The sequence below is a fragment of the Dipodomys spectabilis genome, unplaced genomic scaffold (genome assembly GCF_019054845.1).
Source record: "Dipodomys spectabilis isolate Male_0828 unplaced genomic scaffold, ASM1905484v1 ptg000085l, whole genome shotgun sequence".
NCBI lineage: Eukaryota > Metazoa > Chordata > Mammalia > Rodentia > Heteromyidae > Dipodomys > Dipodomys spectabilis.
Genome location: NW_024870762.1, coordinates 9685917 through 9704366, shown reverse-complemented (window position 1 = coordinate 9704366; position 18450 = coordinate 9685917). Strand labels below are relative to the sequence as shown.

General features: G+C 41.3%; 1 protein-coding gene across 1 annotated transcript; it reads right to left on the bottom strand.

Annotated features, from left to right (window-relative positions):
* Positions 1-3913: 3913 nt before the first annotated feature.
* CUNH6orf62 (chromosome unknown C6orf62 homolog) lies at positions 3914-12340 on the bottom strand. Its single transcript, XM_042683720.1, is given in 6 exon segments — positions 3914-4552; positions 5428-5562; positions 7285-7329; positions 7331-7408; positions 9123-9299; positions 11008-12340. Coding segments are annotated over 6 exon segments (690 nt in total). The 5' UTR covers positions 11137-12340; the 3' UTR covers positions 3914-4426.
* Between the last annotated feature and the right edge of the window lie 6110 nt (positions 12341-18450).

The window sequence follows — 18450 nt, the reverse complement described above, 5'->3', positions numbered from 1 at the left end:
TCTAAGGGACAGTTCCCAGGCCAAGTTCAAGCCCCAAGACTGGCAAAATAAACGAATAAATAAAATTGTGGAAAACAATGTATAAAGCAGTTAGTGCTGAGGTGTGTCTATTCATTTGAACTATCTTCAGTTTTATTTTTTTAGAACTTCCTAGCATTTTCAAAACAAAAACAAACTCAAGATAAGCTATTTTATCTGGGTGCTAGTGGCTTGTCCCTGTGATCCTACTCTGGAGGCTGAGATCTGAGGATCACAGTTCAAAGTCAGTCCGTGAGACTTATCTCCAGTTAACTACCAGAAAACCTAAGTGATACTGCGGCTCAAGTGGTAGAGCACTCACCTTGAGCTGAAGTGCTGAGGGACTGCCCCCAGGCCCAGAGTTCAAGCCCCACAACCAGCAAGAAAAAAATTAGCAATCCTAATCTAAGATTAATGTCCAACACTAAAGAGAAATATAAATGGACACCTTTGTTTGGGCTGTTGTAATACAACTATAGATGATATACCTTATATAAAACAGAATTTCTGGAGGCTGAAGAGGTCCAGCCCATTGTCTGCTTTAGTTATCTTCAAATGGCAGAAGAGTCAAGGAATGTTTCTCTGAAGAATCATAAATGCTAATAAAAGTGCCTCCGAAAGACCCTACCTCCTAAAATCATCACCTTAGAGGATTCTTAGGGGGATACATTCAGACTACAGCAGCTCTAAAGTGCCATTACACTTTCCATTTTCTTTATGTGGCCTAGAATAATCAAACAAATTTGAAGCAAAGCATATTAGTGACACCAGAAATGGCCCAAATACCTCTCTGCTCTAGCCTGGAATCTCTTGTATTAAAGGGTGGGGAAAAGCATATGACAAGCCATATTGAATTTCCTCATCTGTTATACTGAAGAAAAAAAGATGGCAAACCACTTAAGTCCATTTCTCAAAAGTTCTGTAGACTGTGGAACTCCTAATAAATTGGATTTCTCTATTAGTAATCATTTCCTACTAACTGGAAATAGCTGTGTTACACTTTGCCTGTATTAGAATGCATGCTGGGGACTGGGAAATTTAGCTTAGTGAAAGAACATAGACCACTTGCCTAGCAAATGCCAAGTTGCCAACACTGAAACAACAAAAACCAAGACAAACACATTGAGAATATGTGTGTGTGTGTGTGTGTGTGTATATATATATAAGAACTAGAATACGTGTTGATCTGTTCACTAGAAGGATAGCCATTCCCTAGTAGCAGTGACCATAGAGTCTCTGATGCCTTTATATCTAGTATTTCCCACTAGAATGAATTTACGCTCCTTGAAACAGCTGATAGTACTGGAAGCTAGTACAACAAAATCTGTAAGTTATCCCTGAAAGAAATGTTCAAGGAAAGAGGCATAAGGGCTGAGAAGGTGGCTCAGTGGTAGAGCGCTTGCCTTGCATGCATGAGGCTGTGTTCCATTCCTCAGCACCACATAAGCAAAAAGAAAGCTGGAAGTGGTGTTGTGGCTCAAGTGGTAGAGCACTAGCCTTGAGCTGAAGAGCTGAGGGACAGCGCCCAGGCCCAGAGTTTAGACCCCACGACTGGACCCAAAAAAAAAAAAAAAAAAAAAAAAAAAGGCATAAACACAGGACAGCAGGGGAATCAACTCTACAGTTTCAGTCAAAAGAGCAGACTCTTCCATATTATAAAATGCTAAAGAAAAATATTTTTTAAAATGCAGTGTGGGTGAACTTGGAAAATCACCCATTTGCAACCATCAAGTTTGGTTCAGTCCAGCAGCAAGAATCCCTGGTATAAAGCTGGATTGCAACTCATGCCCATAATTCTTGCCACTCGGGACGCTGAGACCTGATAATGAAGATTCAAAGCCAGCCAGGGCTTTCCAATTAACCAGCAAAATGCTGGACTGGAGGTAGAGAACCAGCTGTGAGCAAGAACGTGAGCACAAGACTCCCAAGTTCAAACCTGTATCAGGACCCACCCCCCTAAAAAGCACTGATGGAGCTCATGATAAAAAAACTATTTCTAGGCAGGCACCGGTGGCTCATGCCTGTAATCCTAGCTACTCAGGGGGCTGAGATCTGAGGATCTCGGTTCAAAGCCAGCCCAGGCAGGAAAGTCCGTGAAACTCATCTCCAGTAAACCACTAGAAAACCGGAAGTGGCGCCCTGGCTCAAGCGGTAGAAAGCTAGTTTTGAGCTGAAGAGCGCAGGGACAGCGCCCAGGCCCAGAGTTCAAGCCCCATGACCAACCAAAAAAAAAAAAAAGGAAAGAAAAATATATATTCAGACCAACAAAACTAGAATATGAACGTGAAAGTACATTAATATTACATTCCCTGAGCTTGATCACTGTACTGTGGATAACACCTTGACCAGCAACCAAAGTTGGGCCTAAGGAATCAATGTACATAAATCAATGTACATATAATCAATGAATGCAGCAAATATTCAAGATATACAAAATACATGCATACAAAGAATGAAAACAAATGTGTCAATGATTAGAATGTGGGCACAGATAAGAAGTTTTCTATTACTGTAACTTTTCTAAATCCAAAATGCAATGACTAAACTGCCTAGTATACTTGTATAATTCAATTACAGTAAAATAGCTAAGAGCTGGGCTTTAGAAAGAAACAATTTCTCCACTACTTATGACATAAGCTGGGCAAGTAACATCTGCATGTTTTTTACTGTCAGGATTGTTAAGAGTAAGACAAGACCTTAGAATAGTACCTAGTTATAAGAAACATTCCAAGTGTTACTTCAAGTAGATGGTAAGATATTAAGAAACATTTTCAAATTAAGAGTAGCATGATTTGGGCTGGGAAGGTGGCTCAGTGGTAGAGCGCTTGCCTTGCATGCATGAGGCCCTGGGTTCGATTCCTCAGCACCACATAAACAGAAAAAAAAAAGCCGGAAGTGGTGCTGTGGCTCAAGGGGTGGAGTGCTAGCCTTGAGCTGAAAAGCTGAGGGACAGTGCCTAGGCCCAGGTTCAGGCCCCATGACCGGACCCAAAAAAAAAAAAAAGAGTAGCATGATTTGCTTTTCCATAAGGGCAGGCTGCTAATTATTGAAAGCTCTTTGCTTGTCTTATTACACTTACAAACTCAATTGCCAAGTTTTTGTTTAGCTATAGACTAAATCCCTAAAGTGAACACCAACATCTACCCAGTGACTTGGAATAAATAAAGTTACCACTTCAAGATTTGTATATTCACCTGAATAGTCAGGGAACTTCCACCTATTTTATTTAGGTTTTCATTTTTTTCAAATTCCAACCAGAAAAAGCTAAATACAATTGGAAACTAGTTACACACTAGTTTTACTCCAAAGGAGTAGGATCATTCAGATTTACTCCATGAAAGTATGCAACCCTTAAGCAAAGCTATTCTTCATTTAAAAGGAGAAAAAAAGAAAAACCAAAAAAACTATACAGTAGTCTTTCCTTATGTTCATTGCACAAAATGAGTTCTGCTTTTAGAACTTTTGACACTCTGGTTATTTTTACAATTTAAGATTCCAACTTTTATAACTTTTCAAAAATTCTCCTTTTCCTTTAGGATGGTGTAGAAACAAGTATTTCTGCACAATTTACTGAAATTTTTCTTTGTAATTAAATTCTCTTTAACACCAAAAAACAAAACTAAAACAAAAAATGTAAAGTCCTCTACCTATCATGGTTTCTGCAGCTATGAATGTATTTCTCAGTTTTATAGCTGCTTTGGCTACTTCAGACTCCAGATCTGCTTTTGAGTGCATAAATACATCCACTCAGCAGAATACTTTCAAAACAGCAACTTGGGGAAAGAGATCTGGGGAACAAAAAAGATTATGTTAAGTACCAAGAAAAACATGAGGCAAGAATGCCTATAATGAGATGGTTTTTCATTTAAGATTTCTTCCCCATGGTTGTATTTTCTTTTTAAATAACCACTTCTGGTTATAAAATGAATCTGACAGTGCTCTGAAACAATGGTGATTATAGCAAAGCTTTTTAAAAAAAAAAAAAAAAAAGTTATTTATACCTGTTACATTCACTTCTCACCCTCAAATACTGATGACAGATGTCAAAGAGGCAACAACCAGCACAAATGGGAAGACCATCAAAAATGAGTATCACCTTGTGCTTTCAGATACATTTAAGCATTTCAGTGTACAATAGTCCTTTCATTTCACATTTTTAGTAAGATGCTGATGCAGTGCAGCAGATATGCAAAGCATCTTCCTTCACACAGTCCGTGCAGAAGACATCTAATTTTTTTTTAAGTTCTGCGATACAAATGAAAAAAAAAAAAAATCCAGGATGAACAAGGTTCAAAATGCATAGTGTTCTGTGCATGAGTCCATTTTCTTTAAAACTCTGAAAGAATAAAAGTGGTAAGAAAAAAAAATGCTGCTGCATTCTCTGATCTCCATTTTGCTGGTTTATACTCTATTCTGGCATGTAAGGACGGAGGTGGTCCTCTATGGTGCCAACTGCCCAGTGGGTGAGCTGTTCCTGTGGCAGGTAGAGGCAGATGCTGCATAACTTGAAGATGGTAGCTTTGTTTTTTGGAGTCTGGTAAAGAAAAAAGGTTTTAAAAATAATTTTAATATAAAGAGCATAATTTTAACTTGAAGCCAATCTCCCACAATGTATTAAGAACCCAGGGCACAATAATAAAGCATACAAAGTAAAGGATAAACCTGTCCATTGTTTAGTAAAGAAAACAATCTTATCATACAAGATTATTAGGGCTGAGGACTAAAAGAAAATTGAAGTATTATCAAGTAAATCAATCACTATTATTTTATTTTTTATTTTTTGCATTGGTCGTGGGACTTGAATTCAGAGATTAGCCAATGTCCCTGAGCTTCTATGCTCAAGGCTAGCACTCCTCTACTTGAGCTCTACTTAGGGCTTTTTTGGTAGTTAATTGGAGACAAGAGTCTCACAGAGTTTCTTGCTGGGGCTGGCTTTGAACTGCGATACCCAGCTCCCAGCCTCCTAAGGAGTTAGGATTACAGGCTTGAGCCACCAGCACCCAGCTTGAAACTGCTGCTTAAATGGGAAGTGCTTTTAAAATACAAATGTGAGCCAGGCACCAGTGGTTCATGCCTATAATCCTACTCAGGAGGCTAAAATCTGAGGATCTTAGTTCAAAGTAAGCTGAGGTAGGAAAAATGGATTCTCTTAGTTTCAACTAAGCAACTAGCCCAGAATTCAAGTTCTAGTACCACAACCCCTTCCCCCCCCCCCCCCAAAAAAAAGTTTTGCAACTTCTAGAGTAAGGACTAAGATATCTGTTCTCCATTTTCTAATAAGTTCAAATTAATCCTGTGTTAAGGGGGCAAAACAGAATTAAGTATCTCATTCAGAAAAGTATGCTAACCAATAAGCTTCTTGAATAAGCCCCAACGTAGTCTTAAAACAAACAACCAAAAAAAACTTACCTGCAAGTGCTGTCTGTCAATAAAGAGAAACACTGACTGGCTAGGATTGTTGACAACAATTCCAGTCTTGTCCTTGCGGCTCAGTACATGCAGAAACTGTTTTTCATAGTCACCATGATGAAACTCAAATTTGGCCTAATTACAAAATACATATATTTATATATAACTTTAAATGTTAGACTACCTGAAATAACTACTACATCCATCCATCCATATGCATATTATCTGTGTGACTCAATGTTAGCCAATGGCCACACATGGCTACTCAGTTATCATTATATATAATTTAAAAAAATTTTGTCCCAGGTGTGATGGTACATGTGTGCACACTTGCCATCCCAGTGCTTTGGAGGCTGAGGGTAAAGGTTGAGAACTCCCAGGCCAGCCAGGGCTACTCAACAAGAACCTATCTCAACAAAACAAAACCCAAAACAAAATTAAATTCCTCATGAAAAGATTTAGGAGAAAGCTTAGTAAGTACATCATCTCTCAAGCATTAGTCATGATTTAAGACGAAATTACTTATTTCAACTGAGGTATCATAAAGGATACTAGAAACTCAAATGGACACAAAAAAAATTTCCCAGTGGGAAATCCTGAACAACAAAAAAAACAAAACCTCCAGACTGGAGGTATGACTCAAGTGGTAGAACACCGCCATGACAACAAGTAAAGCAAGCTGGAAGCCCAGGGTTCAAGCCTCAGTACTAGCCTAAAAAAGAGGGGGGGGGGGGGGGTGTGGAAGGGAGCACACTCCAGGTATAAGTGGCTCAGGCACAAGCCTGAACTATTCAGGAGACAGATCTTTCCAGCCAAAGCAGGAAGGCCTATAAGACCTTATCTCTGAATAACCAGCAAAAAATCTTGAAAGGAGGAAGAGGAAGATCCCATCAGATGGCCTGAGACAAACCAGTAATCCCAGCTACTCAGAAGTTAGGAGACCAGCTCAGCAAAAATTAGCATTTATGAAGACTTGTGTTCAATTCCCAGCAACAAAGTATTATTCAATTTACTTCAGTACAGCTTTTAGAAACAGATCAACTTCTAGAAAAGGTTCTTTACTTGCTCTAGAAGAATAAAGGTACATCCTGCCCATGTAATTGTAACCCCTCTGTACAGTATGTTCACAAATAAAAAAAAAACAAAAACAAAAAAAAAAGAATAAAGGTAGTCGGAGTGCTGGTGGCTCACACCTGTAATCCTAGTTACTCAAAGCAAGAGATCTGAGGATCATGGTTCAAAGCCAGCCCAGACAGGAACCTCTGTGAGATTTATCTCCAGTTAACCACGAGGAAACCGCTAATGCTGTGGCTCAAGTGGTAGAGTGCTAGCCTTGAGCTGAAGGACAGCACCCAAACCCAGAGTTCAAACCCCAGACCAACACCACCTCCCCACCCCCCCCAACCCAGCCCTACCAAAAAAAGAAAAAAAAAAAAAAGAATAAGGGTCATAAATCTGAAGCTTACCTAAAGGCCTACCTTAAAGAGATTTTCTGGTCTTACTTTCTTCTCTTACAATAGTCAAAGGAAGGGTTAGGAACGTGGCTTAGTGGTAGAGTGCTTGCCTAGCATGCATAAAGCCCTGAGGTTCAATTCCTCAGTACCATATACACAGAAAAAGCCAGAAGTGGTGCTGTGGCTCAAGTGGTAAAACACCAGCCTTGAGCAAAAGAAGCTTTGGGAGGGACAGTGCCCAGGCCCTCAAGCCCCAGGATTGGCCAAAAAATAAAAATGAAAAAAATTAAAATCAAAGGACAAAATGAATTTGTGAAATAAACTTAATAGAAAGCATATTCCCAAAGAAGTTAGATTCAATTGTAAAAATGTTGATATAATTGTTCATTTTGGAATACAATACCTGAACAGGCCTAAAAGGTTCATCAGATTCCTTCCACCTAGAAAAACAGGAGACAGACAATTTTCTCAATATCATTCCGAGGCCAAAGAATGAAATCCATCTCCTGAGTACAGCCAATAACATCCTATAAAGAAGAAAAAAGATTTTTTAAAACAAGAAATAAAGCTGTAACAAGCAAAGCCCAAATTACAGGGTTTAACTACAGAAACATTTTACAAATGCAGAAGGCCCACTATTTATTAATTTGTATCTTACAAGATAATAGTTAAAAGGTCCACCATTTATCAAATTTTACCTCAAATTTAGTTTTATTTTCATCTCAGAATCTAGTTATTTAGTTCACACTATTGCTCACATAAAGCCTAATATTCAGTAGTACATGGCAGAATTGCTTTTACTTTTGTTGTTACTCATGTACTTTTATTTCCACCCTTCAGAGTTATTTATAAAAAGGTTAATATTTATTCTCTAGCCAGACAGGGAAACTCAGTAGTTAATATATGAAACATTCTGCCAGGTACTGGTGACTCATACCTGTCATCCTAAACTACTCATGAGACTGAGATCTGAGGATAATGGTTTGAAACCAGCCTGGGACAGCAAAGTCCATGAGACTTTTATCTCCAATTAACCACCTGAAAACTGGAAGTGGCGCTGTGACTCAAAGTGGTAGAGCACTAGCTTTGAACAAAAAGAGTTCAAGAACAGCACCCAGGCCTTGAGTTCAAGTCCCACAACTGACACCCCCCCCCAAAAAAAAAAATCCACAATAATCACTATTATACAATAATTACATGGCCAAAGCAAAGTTAAACTTTTTTCTTTTCTTGATCCTCAGATCTCAGCCTCCTGAGTAGCTAGGATTACAGGTGTGAACCACCAGCGCCCAACAAACTTTTTTCTTAAGTCAATTTCTAAGAAAACAAATTCACAGGGCTGGGAAGATGGCTCAGTGGTAGAGCACTTGCCTTGCATGCCTGAGGCCCTGGGCACCACATAAGCAAAAAGAAAAAAGCCGGAAGTGGCGCTGTGGTTCAAGTGGTAGAGCGCTAGCCTTGAGCTGAAGAGCTGAGGGACAGCTCCCAGGCCCCAGAGTTCAGGCCCCCACGACCGGACCAAAAAAAAACAAAAAAACAAAAAAAAAAACAAATTCACTTCACTAATTTAAAACCAATTTTTCCTGTTTTATTGAAGATGGGATCTTAGTCTATGTAGCCTAGAATATATAATCCCGCCTCAGCCTCCCAAATCTTAGGATTACAGGTAGGCCACCATACTTTGCAAAAGAACAAATTTAGATGTAGCACTTAAGTGGTTCTAAGTACCTATAATGAATTGAAAGAATTTCTGTACAAATTTTATCCAAAAATGAAATGGTCTGAGGCAAAATCTACATTTTTCCCATTTTTATATATATATATATATATGTATTTTTTTTCCCCCCTTAAAGTCTCTAAAGCATGATCCCAGTTTTTTGTTTTTTTGTCAGTTGTGGGGCTTGAACTCTGGGCCTGAGTGCTGTCCCTCGGCTCTTCAGCTCAAGGCAAGCGCTCTACCACTTGAGCTACAGTGCCACTTCCGGTTTTCTGGTGGTTTATTGGAGATAGGAGTCTCACAGTCTTTCCTGCCCCGGCTGGCTTTGAACCTCCATCCTCAGATCTCAGCCTCCTGAGTAGCTAGGATTACAGGTGTGAGCCACCAGCGCCTGGCCCAGTTCTTAATGTAGCACAAAATCAAATATAACTAGAGCTCCATCTTGACAGTACCTACCCATGCTCAGCATGAAAAATATTGTAAGCTTAATTCACAAAAATTTTAATAAGGTTTATTGAACTTACCCTTCTCATAGACTGGTATCTTGGAGCATGGAGCTGTACCACATCCTTCTGTAGAAGCTCTATGGAACTTTCCAAGGAATAGCTGGAATCTCGCACACCTTTAAGGATATTTTCTTCATAATTATTTGTCATGACTGGTATAACTTCAGACACTTCAAAAAGTGCTGATTTTTTCTTCTAAGAGGAAAAATAAAATTACATTAACTACTGTAAACACACTGTCATTTGATCCCACTAAATATTACAATGTCAAAAAATCTTTACTCCACCTTAGTATAATTCTTAACTGTCTAAAGTATTTTTATATAGAAAATGTGCATTTTTAGTATTGGCTCTTTGTTCTTCCTCTGCCAAACATAAATAGCCTAATATTAAAATGGTAACTCCTCAGATTTATAGCATTTTGTATCCTATACCATGTACTTATTTGAGACAATTTCTTACATGCTGTGACTGACACCAGGCATCCCTAAAGATGCTCGTTTTAAAAATACGGTATCCAAATTACCTATTTCATTCCTTAAATGAGTCCATTTCCATTACTCTTTTTGAAGATTATGTGCAAGTGTTAGTATTTGAAAGAAAAAAGTATACCATATTCTTTCAAAACTGGGTTAAGATTAAGTGCTCATTACCAAGCTAGCTTTCAAAATTCTGTCCTATAATGATCACTAACTATTCATGGCAATTGTATGGATATAATCCATTCCTAGAATAATACCAGATTTCCACAAATATTAAAAAAACTAGCTCGTACAGTCTGGGGCATCATAGATTGTACAAAGATTTAACCTCATCATTTATACCTTGAATTTTGAAAGAACTTATGTTAAAAAAAAAACCTTGAACTAAAATGTGATCCTATCAGATTTCAGTAAACTTATTTTTCAAAAAGTATAAGAAAATGTGGAAATAAATCCTTCCTTATTAGCTATACTTGGGACAATCATTTCAAAACACAAATCCATCAAAACTATGCTACAATGCCATTACTCCAGTGACTAAGAGTTCATAAATACAAACAATTGTTAAGAATGGAATAAACACCTGGAAAACTTAAAAATACTACACAATTCCACCAACATATTTCTGATTTGAAATCAATTCAACATTTAAGTAAAAAATCAAAGTAGTACTTCCTTTTTATCTAAACCCATCTCCTGTCAAATAAACCACCTTGCTCATAATTTCAGAAACTGTCTACTTTTCAGTTGCAAAAGTATACAATAGAACTTTCAAGAAATTCTCTTTGACTTTCTACAACTTCTGATACTTAATTGTAGAACTAATTCTAACTAAACCAAAATATTTAAACCTCTTTTATGTCATTTTGAATTTTAAGAAACAGTGAAACACAAATTACTCATCTCAGTATTTAACTGTTCTTAAAACTTGGAAGTATACTTAACTTCCTTAAATGCACGAAAAGAAAAGAAACCTAACAGTTGAAGAAACACACTACCTTTAGCCTAAATTTTTTATTATAATTTAACACTTTCAAGGGTCCTATTTATATATTACATAATCCTTATATTCAGCTATAAAGTTCTCAATTACTCCAGTTTTACAATGCTATCCAACCCATGTCAACTACAAGTGGATCCTACTAACCTTTAGAATTAAACCCTATTTCCAAGTCAATTAATAATGAAGAGCCTTCCATTCATATTTTTAATGTAACTACTCAATTCGCAAGATCACCCATAAAGGTGAGAAAGTAATTAAAATACCTTCCCCAGATACTTTTTAACCTAATATTCAAATATGTAAGTAATATACTTATGTTTATTATGTAAACAACATACATGTAAACATTCATGTTGTTTACATAACATACATATACAAAAATCACTTGTGCTAATTCACATTAAGAATTTTAAATTACCTTCTCCTTGAATACAAAGGCAATATACATCTTGAAGTCAAACTGGTCAGCTAGAGATTCTTTTTTCTTTCTAAGCTGAGCACGTAGTCTGTTCAGAGCTTGTTTCTTCCGGGAGTTTGGGTCCCCCATTTTGAAATAAAGGTGGTACTAAAGCCTTTGGAAATTGTCACTAAACTATGGGCACTTTTTCTTAAGACTCAAGTACAACAGAAACAAGTCATTTTTTTCTCCTGCTAATATGATTGAATAGCTAAAATCACAACTGTAACCCCAAAACGGCACCTTCTGGCAATATTAGCAGACTGTCATACTACAGGGTCAAGAAACCAAAGCTGCTGTCCAGTCATGTTTGGACAATGTTTGGGGTCAAACAGGAAAAAGGAAGGGGAGGAAGGAAAGAAAGAGGAGAAAATACTTGAACTAACTTTCCGGAAAACACATTTGGCTTAGCTGCCAAAATAAAAGCTTTCAAAGGGGAAATGAAAATCCTGATAATCAGGATTTAAGTGTGCAATAAAACACAGCTGACACCAGTCCAATCCTTGAAATCCATCCGGATTTTTCCCCCTTTTAAGAAAAGGGCCTATGAAAAGTAATAGGGAAGGGGAGGGAGAGTGTGATCCTTGTTTTCCAAGTACCAAAACAAAAAGAAAAAAAAGAAGAAACCAAAAACAAAACACCAAAACAGGGTAGGTGAATGAAACTGAAATACCCAATCGTATTTTACCCAGCCAGATCCATGGCTGTAGTACCTAATTAATTCTGTTATTTCAGATTTCACTATTGCTATGTATTGTCAGTGCTTGTTATTGATTACTCTTGGTGGTGGTGATCAAAGAGAAAAGTGCAAAATCAGCAGAGAAAGGGGAGAGGTACAGGATTTCCCTGCAATCAACTACAGTGTATACCGGGGGTGGACAGCTGTTGCCCAAAGCAGCCATAAGGAAAAACAGCGGAGTCATTACCAACTTCCCCATCACCCACATTTTCACCCTCAGGCGGCTGCTAATGCTGCTGCCAAGGAGAATCATGATGGCAGAGGGAAAGGGGTATATTAATTGATATTAATAATTATTCCGCCTCTGTGGTTACACCTGATTAATGCCCAGGATGATCCCGACAATCCTCAGTCCTGCGATAAGCTCTACATTCCCCAAGGGAGCCTTCCTTATGAATTTGCCCCTGTCAAGATGGTGGGGAGTGCGGTTTATCTTCTCGTGAGCATTGCTGAGGCAAAGGTGGCGGGTTCTCCCAAATCCCGGGCAGTGCCTGGGGACCACCTGCCGTCCACCCCACCAGGTCCCACCCCCACCCCTCGCCTTCAGCGGCAGCGACTCACTCGCACCACGGGAGACACAGGATCACTCAGGATTTCACTCATTTCATCGTGGAAACAATTCCCGCCCGGATAGAGTAGGCGGGAGAGGGCAAAAAGGGACGGGATCAGCGGGAAAAAGAGAAAATAGTTGTGTTAATATTAGTCAACTTTTTTAAAGTAAGCCCACCCCCCCTAAAAAAAAAAAAGTTCCCCAGATTCTAGATTCGCTCTCCCGTTCAACAGACCATGTTTTCCAGCGTTTGGATGGTGTAGGGTGGGGTCGTTAAGTTGGTTTCCCGAGGTGGGGGAGAGGGGGGGGTGAGTGAGGTTTGGGGGAGGAAAGGAGGCAGAAAGTGGAGTCGAGGCGGCAGGAGGGTCGGGGTGGGGGGTGACGGGGGGATCTGAAATCCCCTTCCCGGTCCCCCGCGGATTACCAAGACTCACGGACCGACTCTCGGGATTGGGGAGGTTCGGGGCCCTTCTAGCCGCAGCCTGCGGGCGGAGCGGTGGCGGCGGCGGCGGAAGAGGCGGCGGCGGCGGGGGCGCTGCTCGCAGCTCGGGCAGGAGCCATGTCAAGAGAAAACCACCAGCCAACTGAGCCCCTCCATCCCCGCTGCAGTGCGCACGGTGACCGGGCCGCCCGCGCTGCTGCCGCCACTCAGCCCCCACCTGGGACCCATAGTCTGGCTCGGCGCCCCCGGGCAGCGACGGAGGGGGAAAGGACACGGAGGGAGCGGCGAAGGGGAGAGAGAGAGAGAAGAGGGAGGAGAGACGAGAAGAGGGGGCGAGGACTGGCGTGGGCCGCGGAGGGGGAGGGGAGGGAAAGGGAGCCCTGCGCTAAAGGGGGTCTTGGCAGCCGAGAAAAAAACCCCCAGGAATAAGAGTTATTTCAGTCCAAGCATCTGCTCTACAGAGTCTCTCTTCCTCCTACAGTCCGGTTTCAGGCTCGGGAGAGGAGGTCGACGAAGACCCGCCGAGGGGGAAGCGCCGAAGCGGGCGGGTGGAAGCGTTCCGCGGTGACGCAGCCTCGTTTCCCCCCCACCGGTAGCTGCGGAGAGCGGCGACCCTGGGCGCCTCCCTGGTCCGGGGCAGAGTCGCGTTTGAAGCAAGGGGTGGGGGGGGGAGAGGAAAAAAAAAAAGCCAGAACAAACAACTTAAAATGGCAGCGACGGCCGCTGCGTCACCCGCCCCTCAGCGGCACCGCCCCGAGCCCTCTGCGGCTGCGCGCTGCGCCGGACGACACCATCTGCGCAGAAACTCGGGGGAGGAAGGAGGACTTGGAGATGGCGGGGGGAAGGTTTGCGGGGTAATCGGGGGAACATTGGAAAGAAATTCCCAAGGAGATGGTATAGGCGAGCTTTGAACGAGACACGTCCTTGACGTTAATCTTCTTCTGTCGCGTTCCCTCCTCCAAGGGCAGTTTGAGGATGGATAACTCCTCTCTTCCACAAAATGGAACTTTTTAAGGGGCGGGGAAAGGGGCTCCCGGACACGCCCCTCTGCCTCTCGGTCACGAGGTCCCAGTCTCGGGAGTTGGCTCTTCGCCCCGCCCTCAATACGTCATAAAAGCCCGCCTTTCTGGCCTGCCGAAGTCCCGGATGGAGTCGCTCTACCGGTGTCTCCTAGCCTCTAGGGCTGGGCACGGGGTAGTTGTTCTGCGGGAGCTCCGAGCCGAGGAGCCCGGCGGGCCAAAGTTGGGACGGAGTAGGGACGGAGAGTGGGTGTGAGAAGGGGGAGGGATGAGTCAGTAAGAGGAGAGTGCGCTTTGGAAAGCTGTGAGAAGATTCTGGCTTCGTTTTCTTAGGTCTCGGTAGTCCTGGGAGTCTACCCCATTGGTCTCCCCAGCCGAAAGTTCCTTTCCAGTATTGGGAAGTTAGAGACTGGGTGCAGCGGAAAGTAGTTCACGGCAGCCTCGTCTCCTCACCTCCCCCCGAGGTGGCGTTGGTCTCCAGCGCCACGTGCGCCGCCGGGGAGGTTTGAACTAGGTCAAAGTCGCCCTTGAGGCGTGGCGGCCGGAGCCGGGGAGGGACGCAGCCCGGCCTGGTTGGGTCCATCTTCCCTCCTGCAGCCACCACACGGTCTCTGTACAGATCTCCGGGGACCGAGGACCTACATCCTGTCCCTCTTGTGGATCTCTGTCCTCAAAACGTGGCGCCCTGGCCTCGGCATCACGTCGCCCTTGACACCAAAAACAGCGTAGGAGACCTCCGTGTTCATAGCTCTGATGTGCTGATAAAAACCCAACGTTATGTAATCGGCAAAGGTCAATAATCCACGTTAGCCAAACCAGTTCTTCACTGGCTGCTCTGTGATGAAATTTTAGAAGCCTAGGTTTCCCAATTAACTGCGTCTTATTTCGTGAAATCAAAATCTGTTAGCTGTTAAAAAAAAAAAAAATTAAGACCAGAAGGCAAAGAAGTACATGCGACCCACCCTTTAATATAAATTGTCCAAAATCAAGGATGGGATTCCTGAGGTTTCCAAATTCCTGATCTTGAAAGGTAAAGCTTATAATGCTAGTGCTTGGCTGATTTGTTTTCCCAATCTCATGGTAATGAAAGTTCACGTGATAACCGATGATTTCACAACGTTTTTGGCATATAATCATGAGTTTAAACAGCTTTCTTAAAATAGCTATATGCCATACCATTAACCTATTTGAAGAATACATTCTTAGGGTTTTTAATCAGAGTTGTGTAGCGATTATCGTCACCCCAAGAAGAAACCCGGTATCCATTTAGTAATATTTCCCCTTTTCAGCTCTCCCCAGCCCTAAGTGACACCTAATTTATGTTGTTTTATACATTTACCTTTTCTGGAATATCCTATTCATTGAATCATTTATTATGTGATTTTTGTTATCAGCTTCTTAGCATGTTTTCGAGATCCATCCATATTGTCACATGGTGTGGATACAACATATAATTCCTTTTTATTACTAATATTCCACTGTAGGATATTGTTTACTTATCAGTCAATAGATGTTTAGGTTATTTCTGCTTTTTAGCCACTATATATCTGCTATAAACCTTTTTTTTTTTTTTTTTTTGCCAGTCCTGGGGCTTCAACTCAGGGCCTGGACACTGTCCCTCAGCTTCTTTTGCTCAAAGCTAGCACTCTACCACTTGAGCCACAGCACCACTTCCAGCTTTTTCTGTTTTATGTGATACTGAGGAATCCAACCCAAGGATTCATGCATGCTAGGCAAGCACTCTACCACTAAGACACATTCCCAGCCCTATAAAACATTTCTTTAAATGTTTTTTTTTTTTTTTTCAGTTTCTATACATTGGTCATAGTGTAATCCTAGTAAGTCAGGAGGCTGACATCTGATAATGGGATTCAAAGCCAGTGTGCCAGAAAAGGCAGTGAGACTTTTATCTCCAATTAACTACCTAAAAAGTGGAAGTAGAGTTGTGGCTCAAAGCAGTAGAGCACTAGCCTTGGGCAATAAAGCTCAGAGACAGCCCCCAGGCCCTGAGCTCAAGACCCATAACTGACAAGAAAAAAAAAGTGGAAAAATTAAGCCAGCACTGGTGGCTCAAGCCTGTATTCCTAGCTACTCAGAAGGCAGTAATCTGATGATCATCATTCAAAGCCAGCAAAGGCAGGAAAATCTGTGAGACTCATCTCCAATCAAACACTAACCACCAGAAAACTAGAAATGGACTGTGGCTCAAAGTGATAGAGCACTAGCCTTTGAGAAAAAGAGCTCAGGGACAGTACCCAAGCCCCAAGTTCAAGCCCCAAGATTGACAAAAAATAAAAAAAATCCTCTACTAGGAAAATCTCCGTGTCACTCACCTATCCAGTATTCCTAAATTTAGATGCCAGGACCCACTTGACAGGGATATCCCCATAGAGAGACCATGTAAGGACACCTCAAGATGATAGCCATCTGCAAGGCAAGGAAAAAGGCTTCTGAAAAAGTCCCTAAACAATTTATAGTTCCAATCTTAGACTGCTAGCCCCCAGAATGCTGAAGAAATCAATTTCTGTAGTTTTAGGTTGCCTAGTTTGAAGTACTAGGCAAAAAACAAACACAATAATTATAAGAAAATGCCGTCCTGTGACTAGAGCATGAAAATGGGAGGGGTAACAGGTGTGCAAAGATGCCTGCAGACTGAAGTGCCAGTATATGTGTCAAAATGAATAGTAGCCCGTTGGCAGAGAGACTGGAGCTTAAGTGAGAATATTATGCAGGCTGTTTTTTCTTTTTGCTTTTTGCTTTTTTAGCACTGTGGGGAAGATGGTGTGACCTTGGGGTGAACAAAGGAGAAAACAAGGAGCCAGGGAATTTTCAGTAAAGGAATGGCAAGGAGAGGGCTATAAAAAGAGAACTGTTAGAAAATAGGATGAGAGCCAAGGAAGAGAACATGTGAGGTAGGAGAAATCCTTTTTTTTTTTTTCTTTTATGCTGTAGAAAGAAACCAGAAGAGTAGAGTTAACTAAAAAGAGGTCATTGTTTTTCAGACATCTTTTGGAGAATAGCTTCAGTGTGGCTGTGGGGATGGAAACCAGATTGCCAAAGATGCAGCAGATGCGGGTATGGATAGACAGCTTATGCAATCCAGGGCACATGTTACTACACCTTTAAGACATTAGGTAGCCCCAGAGAGAACCAGCTTGGTGGGGGCTGGAAGGTGATGATTCTTTTGGGATCTGTTGCATAATTGAAACTAAATGGAAGAGGAACTGAGGATGCAAAGACGTCCTTGTAGACAAGAAGTCCTCTAAGGGTTGTGTGGGCTGGTGGGAACACGATGGATGCGTTTATTTTTGAAAGAAGAGGTAGGGGCTGCAGATGCAGCTCAGTATTAGAGTGACTGCTCTGTATGTAGAAAATATTGGGTTGGTCCCTATCACCATCACCAAAAAGAAAACAATAACAACAAAAAGGGGCTGGGAAGGTGGCTCAGTGGTAGAGCACTTGCCTTGCATGCCTGAGGATCTGGGTTCGATTCCTCAGCACCACATAAGCAAAAAGAAAAAAGCCGGAAGTGGCGCTGTGGCTCAAGTGGTAGAGTGCTAGCCTTGAGCTGAAGCGCTGAGGGACAGCGCCCAGGCCCAGAGTTCAGGCCCCACGACCCGACCCCAAAAAAAAAAAAAAAAAAGGAGAGTGAGATTAGACTCAGACTCCCAGGCAACCCAAAGGGAAGGGTTCCAGAAATTCGAATATCTGTAGCAGCACCACAGAAAAGGAAGCGAGAGAGTATGAGAATAAGAAAGTAGAGAAAGACTTGGAGAGAGAAGACTACATTCGAGAAATTCTACAAATCCCTAATAGATCAGTAAAAGATACCAAGCAATAGTAACTACTAACCACAAATGGAAGCTTAAGCAGCTATAAGAAAAAAGTAGTCTGCAACAGTGTGACCTTGAGAAGCTCCTTCCTGAATCATTTTTTTCTCACTGCATTGCTATTTTGTGTTCTAGAATTATCTGCATATATATATATATATATATATATATATATATATATATATATTCAGGAAGGTTCTCTGCTAAGAAGACTCTAAATACAAAATCAGCTATTCTTTTTTCTAAGTGAAATATAAAACTGTCTACAAAGTCAAATGGTTAAAAGTTTTGGAGAGGAATATTCTGCTAAGCAAGATTAATCATGACTTCTTTATAGGATAAGCTTGAAGAAAGAAATGAAAGTTGGAAGTAGGGCTATGAGTCACACTTCAACTTCTTAGCTGGCATTCACTCAGTTGTTCAACAATGTCATCAGATCACATACTATTTCCTTTTGCTCTGCCAGTTCTTGTTGATTCATGAAACTCAAGATGGCTACCTCGTCTCCCAACACCAGAAAAGGCAGAAAATAGTCAGAGTAAAAGTCTGGGTCTTCTTGGAGCTATTCTTTTCAAGAGGGGAGTGGCGGGGTGAGAAGGGGAATAATCCTCTCAGTCTTGCTGCACTAGACATTCCTTAAATCTCATTGGCCATTTAACTAGCAACTCTTATATTTGAGGAAGTCTGATAGACATAGACTAGCTAAAATAGACCTGTCTCTTGGGGTTGGGTAAATGATCTGACCTAAGAAAGGTACTAGCAACAAGAAAAGGAAGAAAAGAAATGAGTGCTTATTAGGTATTCATCTGGCAAAGTGGATTTCA